General features: G+C 31.6%; 2 protein-coding genes across 3 annotated transcripts; one reads left to right on the forward strand and one right to left on the reverse strand.

The window, feature by feature from the left end:
- Positions 1-10: 10 nt before the first annotated feature.
- Positions 11-2,822, forward strand: LOC139108939 (intraflagellar transport protein 74 homolog). Its single transcript, XM_070667640.1, has 4 exons — positions 11-247; positions 473-1,136; positions 1,273-1,403; positions 1,500-2,822. Exons 1-4 carry the CDS (start codon positions 153-155, stop codon positions 1,969-1,971), a joined length of 1,362 nt encoding a protein of 453 aa, XP_070523741.1. The 5' UTR covers positions 11-152; the 3' UTR covers positions 1,972-2,822.
- Tho2 (THO complex subunit 2-like protein) lies at positions 2,200-11,455 on the reverse strand. Of its 2 annotated transcripts, XM_070667369.1 has the most exons (28): positions 11,244-11,455; positions 11,067-11,110; positions 10,515-10,606; positions 10,302-10,415; positions 9,842-9,957; positions 9,628-9,758; positions 9,075-9,454; positions 8,747-8,925; positions 8,061-8,653; positions 7,744-7,978; positions 7,487-7,604; positions 7,218-7,380; positions 6,955-7,136; positions 6,563-6,847; positions 6,360-6,472; positions 5,795-5,990; positions 5,507-5,635; positions 5,227-5,355; positions 4,830-5,087; positions 4,581-4,729; positions 4,242-4,374; positions 3,967-4,072; positions 3,798-3,841; positions 3,617-3,727; positions 3,454-3,514; positions 3,299-3,360; positions 2,870-2,934; positions 2,200-2,337 (listed from the first exon to the last, which is right to left on the reverse strand). In XM_070667369.1, exons 1-28 carry the CDS (start codon positions 11,306-11,308, stop codon positions 2,307-2,309), a joined length of 4,284 nt encoding a protein of 1,427 aa, XP_070523470.1. In that variant the 5' UTR covers positions 11,309-11,455; the 3' UTR covers positions 2,200-2,306. The 2 variants fall into 2 exon arrangements, with proteins under 2 accessions (XP_070523470.1, XP_070523480.1); XM_070667379.1 differs by lacking the exons at positions 2,200-2,337; positions 2,870-2,934 and adding an exon at positions 2,958-3,091.

The raw sequence follows: 11,455 nt of genomic DNA on the forward strand, positions 1-11,455 counted from the left end.
AATTTTTAATTAAAAACTCAATCAAATAACTAATTAACAAATTAATCAACTGCCAATAAGCAAATAATTCGAAGTCATTGATAACAGACATATTTTCGTTACCTACGAAGTAAAAGTGGCGGGTACTGTATTAATAATTTTGAGCGTCCTGTATGCTTATCAGTGTTTACGTTCCAATTGTCATAATTATATTACGTACTTCTCAATTCGACATGGATAGCGATTACTACTCCACCGTTTATACATGGTAAACAATCTGCATAATATTGTCTTCTAATTTCCTGACAAAATGGCAAATTTCCATTAAGGTTATCTATTTTCTGTCTCCAAAACAATGCTTGCTATTCAACAATTAAATTAAGTACTATTAAACACTCAATTCACGAATTACAATCTGTATAATTACCTCGCAACGTTAATGATTCTATATTTTGCTTACACCCATGAAATTTCGTCAATTATATTTTTACAGGTTTGAGAAGTGTGGGATTGTGTCTAACATCAGGACACATCTGAGGCAGAATTTGGTAAATGCTTTGAAGCATAAGGATCTGAGATTGTGCAAGAATACAGAAGCCCGGTCCGCGAAACAGTATGTCTATGATATGTTGATAGCCGAGTACTTGTTCAGTCACAATTACTCCTTCACCCTGTCAATATTTGCTAGTGAAGTTCCACTGTTAGTTAACTTTTGCAACAGCATGCCACAACGTACAGCCGACGACGGTGACAAAGGCAGTGGTAGTGGGCATAATAAATTGCAAAGTGATTATATAGCACATACTCTGGAAACCCTAGGCATTGATCCCAACAGGCCTGAAGGCCAATATATTACATCAAATTATATGAACAGTGAAGCACCATTGTTGCTGTCCATTTTGAGCTCAATAGCGTCGCTTGTTGTCAATGATCAGTCGTCAGCTAAGCCTATGTGTGATAGAAAGACTCAAGCAGATTTAGTTTTGGAAACAAACCTAGCAGACGCGACGAAAATACGAGTGATGAGAAAGAAAATTATGCAACAGAAACAATTGTATGATAACGAATTAAAAACGAAAGAAAGTAAATTGAAACAGCAAGCTACAGTTATAAAGCATCAGCTTAATTCATTGAATACAAAAGTGGAAGAAGCTCAGGTAATTGACTGTGTATATTTAACACAAGATATTTGGTACAATTATCATATTTATAATAATTTATCTGTTAATAATAATAAATAATTTGAGTATTATTTTATATTGATTTCTTAGTTACATTTTTTTATTTGTTTAGAATTTAATGGAATCTTTGACACTGAAAGAAAAGCAGCTAAAAGAAAAGAAAGACAGTAACACACAATGTATCTTGCAGAAGGAAATAGAGCTGTCTGTAAAACAAAACTTTTTAACACAAGAAGCTAACAGGTACATATAAAAACAAATTTATTTAATATAACTAAATAATGATTAATGTTATAAATGTATTTACGTGAATTCCACTTTTCTGTTTATTTTTGCAAGATTGCAAAGAGAACGAGATAGCTATAGAAAGTTTGAGGGTGGTTTGAAAAAATTGCAACGAGAACTTGGTAAGATGCAGAGGGAAATGTCACAAGGTTTAACGAACCAGTGCGCTCAGAACAATCTCCGGGACATTCACGTGCAAACTGACGCAGAAAGCCGTGCAATAATAGACGAATGCAAAACTTTACAGAGACAAAAGTTAGAGCTGACGAATCTCGTAAAAGAACAACGTTCAAGGATAGAACAGATCACGCAACGCAGCGCTCAGTTATCACGCCAATTGGAGGAAGTGCGTTTATTACAAACGAACGAAATGCCGATTTCTCGAGTGATTAACACGAATGCGATCGTTAGTGAGAGTAGTTCCACGGACGACATTCTTCAGGATGCCAAGATGCGATTAAAGCGTCTAGAAGAAGAAAGTTCTAAGGCTGATCAGTATTTTAATAGTTTCGTTAATACTTCGTAGCGATTAAAACACTTAAAAATATTGTGTATTAAATTATTTATTATTATTACTATATGCACAATTCTTAATTGCAATTGCAAATTATGCTTCGTGTATATTATTTGCGAGGGTTTTTGGTTTTTTTTATCTCGGAAGAAAAGACTGAATTAAAACGTATCAAAAAGTATTGTGTGGACATTTAGATAATTTATTTTATAAAATTGGATGCTAAAACATATAATATACAAATTACCAGCTATTTTTTTGCTTTATTTTGAATTCTACGTTTATTATTACATGCAACATCAAACATAGCATAGAAAATGTTAAGTCAAACTCCTTTCCGTTGTTGTACATCATCTCCGCTTCGGGTCTGAACTCCTTCTAGTGCACTTAAATTAAGGATCATACCAATTTTTTTTTAAATTATTAGATTTTCTCGTACATAGGATAAATCATATAATTATTGAGTATAACCGAGGATTTTTTTAAAAGAAAATAATAAAAATTATATTTATAAAAAAACGTATATTTTAGCTTAAAAAGTTTAAATCGTAATACAAATTTTATAAATTGTAAATGTCTGAATAATTTTATTTTACTGATGTAATTAAGTGTTAAATTATTTTCCTTCTATTTAACAAAAATGCAATAATTGACAAACTATGTCAATTTATTTAAAATCAAAATAAAAAAACATCGTAGAAAAATAATAACTCAATAATTGTACGATCTATTCGGTGTACATATATAGTAAATAATTTTCTTTAACACTTAATTTACGAAGTATAACGTACTAATGTATTACAAGTATGTATCACAGTGTAATCATTGTATAAAATCAACAGTTGTAAAAAAAAAAAAAAGAACAATATCAATGCTCAGCTGTTGACTTCATTAAATATATAAAAAAGGATATTGTTTATCACGGCTTTCGCGGCCTTCGCGTTCATGAGGACGATCCTTCGCGTACGGAGATTTTTCCTGAAAATACATTCTCGAATAAGTCTTCTGAATGCCGCGACTTCTTGCAACTGATATTGGTAGAAAGGAAAGGGTAACCGAGACATCTACTTTCTTGTGTTTGCTATTGCCACCCATTTCGTCCTTTTAATGTACTTGAAGTAGATATCTTTATCAACTATGAAGCAATAGAAAATTGTTAAAAAAATTAACTTTACTATTTTTTATGAAACAAGTCTGCTTGTTAAAAATCGCTACAAAAATAATTATTTTTTTGTGTAAGAAATATAATATTTAATGTGAAAGAAAGTAATTAATTAACTACGTTTTTGGCTGAAACTTAATTATTTAATATTATTAAAAAATATTGACGAATGTTACTAACCTTACTGTAATGATGTTTTTCTCTATGTTCCGGAATGTCACCGTTCTGATGCGTGCCCTTAGCTATAAAATATGTAATGCAATATACATTTTTTTATATATAATATTTACAGATATTATTCAATGGTAATCGTAAAAATGTTTAATTACACAAACCTCTTTCGTCGTCTTTTCTTCGCTTTTGTTCAGTGGTCGCTATAGATTCTTCTGCTCGATCCTACATAGTCATTTAAATAAGTGGTAATTTAATATTAATGTTCTGAATATGTGAGTTATGATCATTTAATTAACGTGTGCAATAATTAAATAACAATAATACCCTTTTTCGTCCTTGTTTCTTTTCTCTACGCAGTTCTTTCTGTTCGTCGCGTGTCTTCCCTTTACTGGATCGTTCTTTCTTGTCAAGAGCGGCTTCCGCGCGTCTTCCTTCCTGTTAAATTCAAAAATATTTGTGCAAAGAGAATGGAGAACTATTAAGACATATAACAAAATGTAATTACCTTTGGAGTGCTAGTTTCTATTTTTCTTCTTTTTGTATCTGAAACTAAGTAAAAAACTAAATTAAAATATACCCACATAGAATAAAAACAATTCTTAATATTTATGATTATTACATGATTTAAAATTATTTCTAAAAAAACATGTAACGCATGGATTATTAATACAAACCTCTTTCAGGACCTTCTTGTACGGGACCGGAGCTGGCACTACTATTTGATACACTGGAAAGATCGCGATCCAAATTGTCTACTGCACTGCTATAGTAGTGCTCTTCCTAAAAATAAGGTATGTATGCCGTATAAAATAAATTATATAAACTATAGAATAAATTTAAACACTAATTATGAGAGCAGTTATATAATAATGTATAGAAATTATTTTTTTAAAACAATTCTTTTATTCAAACTGTATTTTGAATTCCAATCTAATAACGTAATGAGTACCTTATAATATTTTCGATCTTTTTTCTCTAATCCCTCTTCGTCTTTCCCTTCTTCTTTTTTTGTTATGTATTTCTCTTTTGCTTCTAAAACATCTTTGCTGTCATCTTTTTTTCTAAACTTCTCGGAATTTTCGCTATTAAAAAAATCGACATTGTTATATTATTACATTTAACTTAATAATTGTCTTTTTTCTCTTTTCACCATTACAGAGTTCTTTAATAATATCGTTTATATGCTTTTTTTTTAACGTTTGCACATTATTTTCTACATAAAATTCAAATAGTAAGAAAATAAGTTCCAGCGCAATATTGTAACTACATATGATTTTACATTACTCACTGATGTGTTTGATTAGAGGAACTTCGTTTTTCTCGTTGCTCTTTATTTTCTTTTTCTGATCGAGCATCTCCATTATTTTCTTTTACTGCTACTCCATTACTAACTTTTTCGCTCGTTTCACTATTTGTTGCGTCTTGTGTCTTACTTGTCTGTATTAAATAAGTAGAATAAAATGAAAAACTCAAATATTTTTGTGACATAAAATACTTCCACTTTATACATTTATATCGTGTAAATTGTTTTTATTACCTTATCACCTACATGGTGAAAGTCCGATTCGCGTATCATACTGGGAGTTTTAGCTTTTAGTTGTCCGCTGTATGATGTAGCCAAAACGTGTAAATCTTGGCGTTGACCACGCTCCTCCTCTCTTACTTTTTCTACTTTTCGTTCAAGTATCTGCGAGAGTTTTGCCAAGACAGGAAAATGTGGCAATATCTTAATTAATATTATTAAAGAATTGCGTATTTGCACATAATCCTTAGAATCTAAACACACTACAATAGCCTGCCAAAGAAAATATTAATTAAATTACAAAAATGTTATCAATAATAAAAAAATTAATGTTCTTATATTCAAATATATATGTACTTATTCACATAAATGTATAGATATTTTATACATGTTTATATGACTGCACAATTACCTTTGTGATTTTATAGTGCCATTTATGACAAACGTGTCTATAATTCTCAAATCCGACCATATCATTTGCTTCAGAAAATTGATTGCTCACACGGAATTTGGTCACGAAGCCGGGATAATTACTGCATTCCTACATGCGAGATATTTACAAATATTTAAACTGTTAAACACAGTACAAAAGGTAAAACTAATATTTAAAAGCATAAAACATTTTATTTTATTTTTTTATTTCGAGAAACATATTCATTAATAATTATTTTTTATTAACATAATTTATTTACCTTATCAAATATGGCTTTCTCAGAATGCCATCTCATCACAGTTTCAAGCATGGCGCATAAAAATCTACCATATCGATTTGCTTCATTCTCTGTGCACGAAGTGACAGAATACGTAATATCACAGAAGAGCTGTAAAATAAATTAATAAAAATAGTAAAATGTAACAAACTAAATTTACTTAGCACATTAAACTTGTGTTGATAAAAGACTTTGTAATAAACACATTTAATAATAATTATTATTATTTTAGTGCTATAACACAATAATTATTAGAAAAAACTGCCTTACACGATCATAGCAAAGTAAAGTTGAAAAATTTGCAGTCTTCAAAGAGTGAATGGTGTGTACAAATTTTGCACAGTACATAGCGTCCACAGTTGTGAATGTACATCGCGGAAATAGGCACAACTGTAGAAATTGCGTTATCGTCTCATTTTTTGCAGATTTAGCGCTTCGTGATAAAAACCATGTATCTTTTTCTTGTCTGCAAATTAATTACAAACGTAGAATTGTTATTATCAAAGTAATAATTATATTGTACACTGAAAAGCAGATATGGCATTTGCTGCGGCGAGCGGCGACGGCGGCTGGCGTACGTGACTTCTCCCTCTCTCAGCCGCCGAGTAGGGGGGGAGGTGTAGTAGGCCACGTTCTCCCTCGGTTCTCTGTGACCTGTTCTCTGCGACACATCTACGCACGTGCTTCGTGTGAGATTCGACGCACACCACACCAAGATCACGTACGCTAGCCGTCGCCGCAGCACCACGAACGTCATTCCTGACATGGTGAGTGTACAATTACATTATAATCTTTATATATTTAAGATACAGCATATATTATACTTATATTTTACCTCAGGTACGCAAAAACTTTTTCAACGTGTTCTTCTTGCTTTTTCTTTTCATCTTGTAGCTTCTCGACAAGAGTAGTATACCTTTCTTGTTCCTTTTTTCCTTTACTTACATTCTAAAAATTAGTATTATAGTTAATTTAAACTTAGAAAAAGAATATTTTAGATTAAATATATTTATTAATCATAATATTATAATCACATACCATGTCTTTGGAATCGGCTGTTTGCGCGGCAAGTTGTTTTAATTTGCTAACTTCTCTTTGATAGCTTTCCACTGGCACGTACAAATCGTACATCGATAAAGACCAAAACGTAACTAAGAACTGCGGTGATATGTCCTCCCAAACTTTTAGAGGGTGCAATGGTCTAACTGACTGAGCGACAGGTGCCATAACAGCTTGCGCGGCTTCCGCGTATTTTAATTGCTTCATAGCCGTAGACATTTTCTTATAATTTGGATCTGCTTTGCGAAGGGCGTCATATTTTATCTTTGAAAAAAAAAATTAATTAAAAAAAGGTTTAATAATCCCTAAATTATCTAATAAAAAATTGTAAGCAGTTTTTAAATATTTCTTAACTAAAGTAGATTATTTACATTTATGGCATGCGCAAACATTGGCCGTGCCAGAAAAAATGCAACGTCTGCATGTATGTGATTGTCCTGGAGCATAGAATGAATTGAGGGTAGTCGCTCCACATACTCGTCTACTGTCATAGTCGAACCCAGAAAAGTCCCGAATTGTACCAGAGTATCCTGACACTGATCGTATAACTTGCCTATTAAAAATTAATTTTAAAAGTTAACAAATAGTAACAAGAAAAAATTTTTAGATTATGTGTGTGTGTAATTCTATTTACCAACGAGTTTTAAATGAGATTTATCTGTTTCTCTATAAACAACGCAATGCTTTTGCTGTGCCATCAATAAGCACAAAGCAACCGCGAGATCCTGTTCAGCGAGAGCTTCCTTCAAACGCTGTGATGATTTTTTTGTGTTGCGAACTTGACTAAAGTAACCGGCCTTGAAAGAAAATTATTTTTATTAATGTGTCTACATCAGAATTAAATTCTAATGTTTTAATTTACAATTCTAATGTACATATTCATACACAAATAGTATAATTTACCTCATTTTTTAACAGATCTCCACCTGCCATAGCATCCAATTGATCAGACGTCATTTCTTCGGCTGCTTCAATACCAGCCATTTTTTGTACTATTTCTTTTAATATTAATAGATCTAGGCTGAAAGTAAAATAGTTTATTAAGGTTATTAAAGCGGTTATTAAAGCAGCGGCAAATTGATTAAATTATTTGCAGTTAATTTATTTCGTAATATTTCGTGATTTCGTGTAATATTTCGTTTATCTATGTTAGAACGTACCTCTTTTGAGCTTTAAGTTGATTTGCTACGTATTGTAGCAACCCTGTTAATTCGATGTTATATTTTTTAAATATCGCTCCGCAAAAAGAAGCCAGAGATTGCAGCCACAAAGATATACTCGTGCCATCGTGTTTAAATCTATCTCTGTCAGCACCCGCTAATGCTTCTACAAGACAATATCCTAATACATCGTACGAGATATTTGTCAAATATTTTAAGGAGTCCACTACAGGCCCTGCATTCAATACGATAAACATGTTACGATCTTCTTCGTGAAAAAAGCGAACAATCGAAAAAATCATATATTCAATACGTACCTATCAAGTTATCATATAACTGGATCTGTATAAGGACATAATCGAATAATACACCCGGTGAGGAATGCGTAAGCTTGCCTATTGATCGGCCGACCGGCTTAATTGTTTCCTTGCTCACGCGCTTCATAATTGATTTAATCTTTTTTTGGGCATCTGCACGTTTCCGCAGCAATGCGGCGTGTTGTAATGGCGTATCATTTTTCCAACGTGCATATAGGCAATATCGATTCTGATAGGGATAGTATTTTAGAATGTTCCATAATTCCTCGGCAACACAACAATTGCAATCCATGAAGGAAAGAGATGGTAATAGCGCGACATCAAGTATCGACAATACATCATAATATAGAGTGCAATTTTTGTTCAATGGTTGCTTGCTCGCATCAAGTGAACAATGTTTGATAGCGGTATGACATAATCGCATCACTTTGTACATTAAAATGGGATCTTGATGCAGATTCGGACCTAATACGATCAGCATTGGTAACAAATTGTCATGAATATCTGCCAGATCGTTTAACGATGGCGGCGCGAGAGAACTTTTCAACGGAGGTACTTTACAGCCTGGCAATTTTGGGGAAACAATACAGTGTCTGAAATAAGATAATTTATCCAAATTAGAATATACACATAATTGTAAGTAATTTATTTCTTAAAATTAAACAACATATATATTAATAACTTACTTTCTATATAATGGTTCAATAAGAGATTGAATCATTTTGCATAATGCTAGAGCTATGGGACGTTGATCTGTAAGACAATAATCTGGCAAGCGACTGAATAAACTTTGTGCTACTTCCCAAGCTCCAATTTCCAGTAACGCTTCACATAATCCAAATTTTTGATTACTTGTGTACTTGTCCTTTAAAACAAAAAAAAATTAAACCATCACGTTTTACGTATTATTGTAAGAAATTTTTCTTATTCGTAATTTTTTTTTTTTTTAATAATAGCTAATTAAACTCGGATCTGTAACTTAAATCGTAAAAATTTTTTTTAATTTGTTATTACTTGTGTATTTTCCTTTTCTTCGACAACATCTTCTTTGTCTTTCGTTGAGATCACGCTTAGTTTCCGTACATATTCCTTGGCTTGCTTCATCACCTGTTCATGATCTGATATGATAGTTTTATCATCTGGCACTAACCAAGGTAATATATCATCTAATTTAATCACACCGTGCTGCAGCATGAGTGCGGTGACTTTTTGCAGCGAGAACGGCGTGGTGTTCACAGTGGAGCAGTATTTGAATCCTAACACTTCGCAAAGTACCTGCTGATCACTCATGTACGATCGTATTAAAGGAATAAATAGAGCATCATCTTGCGGTCTATTTTCAAAAGTTTCTAATAAGATGTCGAGTACTCTATTAGGATCAAGATTAAAATAACCTGTAAAGTACAATACAATTTTGTATTTCTGTTTTTTTTTTTTTTTTTACGAATTTAAATATTCATGAACTTATTTTTATTTGCATTGTAAATGTAATGATTCTTGTAACACACAGATTCTCTGAAAAAAAATGATATTTTTATACTCGCGATAGAAACACTGATATTCGTACCGATAAGAGACTTAACAATTTCCAATGTTGATGCCACTTCATTGTCTGGACGCTCTTGATTCAATTCTACAATGAGCTTGGAATAACCCTCGCTCTCTTCACGAAATAAATTAAATTTCCTTTGTTTATAACTGTAAAGAAGGTGACCGGCAATAAAAAAAACTCGTTTACATAATGAGTAACCTTTATGTAAATTGATAAGAAAAATACTCACTATAACTTTGTTTTTACTTTTATAAATTTGGTTTGAAAATTTTTGTTTTTTAATGTCCCTACATCTTGTAAAGTTTCAATTTCTAAACGTTCTTTCAATATTCTATCGGTCAAAAACTGTGGAGAATAAATAAGATAAATATTTAAGATAACTTATAAAAATTTACATCACAATCTACATAAAAAAAACCTGTTTAATTGTCTTAACATTTTTTGCAACATTTCTTCCTTGCAATTTTATAATATTTTTAACATATTGATTGCAAATTAAAAAAAAACTCGTTTATTAATAAAAATAATTTTTTACATTATTTTTTCGTGCATATATTAAATAAATGTTTCATTGCAATAATAAAATAAAAGCAAATTAACTTTAGAAGCAAACTAAACTTTGGTTACTATAGCATTCAAATTACTGTTAAAGCAGAATATAGAATAAATTTGTATATAAATAGGTATACCTTTTCAGATTCTTTGACAATATAATAAAAATTATTCCTTTCCTCATTATTTGCTTCTGCATCAATTAAGGTAAATATGTCTACTACTGCAGATGGTATGGAATTATCAAAGGTCTATAAATAAATTATACATATTAATATGTTATTACAATTACCATTTAACTTTTTTGCAGTTTTAACTAAATTAAAATAATAGAAAAAAACTTGTCATACCGTAAGTTCACCTAATGTCTGAACTACACTGTCCTTTTTTACATTTCCATGGATTCCATTTGATATTAATTCGTATAATCCTCGTCTCCATTCTATAAAAAAAATTATAAAAATTTTTATCATAATGTATATCATGTATATAGAATAATTATACAATCAATATTAACTATTATAAATATAAAATGGTAATATAATCTAAGTATAAAATATGTACATTCACAAAAAAATATGTGAAATAAATTAAAAAACTGTAACCAAATAAAAATAAATTTTATGTGCTGTGCTGAAAAGCACTTCTTGAATGAATTGAGTTCACATAAATTTTTATCGTGAATATTTGAGTGCATGTATAACTTATAAATAATTAAAAAAATTAATTATGCTATTATTACGTCAAGAAAAACTTAAAATGCATTGATTAAAGCGAGCATTAAGTAGTGTGTGCGATAAGGAACACGAGGATGATTGTGCTGATTTAGCAGAACGACAACGATACGATTCAGATATACTGATTTTGAGCGCGGCAAGAGCGCGTGCTAACGGCTTCATTACCTGGTGTGTTGCCTTCCTTAAATTTGTGCTTGATTAGCTTGAGGCTGCAAACAGTCGTGAATTGACAAATTAAGTCTTCGGTAGAGCGAGTTAACGGGGGTAGATAAGTGTTTTCGCGACCAGCAATGCACCGTGTCGATCGCGTCGACCAGGCGACGCGCTAACAACACCACTTACAAATCGTTTTTCCCATGCTTATCCCATGACTTCCACAATTCTGTATGCCATACTTTGCTGGCCATATTTAGTGCTCCCGTCCGTTTTTAAAAAAAACTGGAGCCGCAAGAGCGTGAGACCCGAGTAGGGGATTAAAAATCAACTCGACATCGCAGGTTAACAGAAACGGAAAAGAGTGAATGCGTTTTTCTTTTCTTCGACTCGCCACTGTG

This window comes from Cardiocondyla obscurior, linkage group LG02 (genome assembly GCF_019399895.1).
Source record: "Cardiocondyla obscurior isolate alpha-2009 linkage group LG02, Cobs3.1, whole genome shotgun sequence".
Classification (NCBI taxonomy): Eukaryota; Metazoa; Arthropoda; class Insecta; order Hymenoptera; family Formicidae; genus Cardiocondyla; species Cardiocondyla obscurior.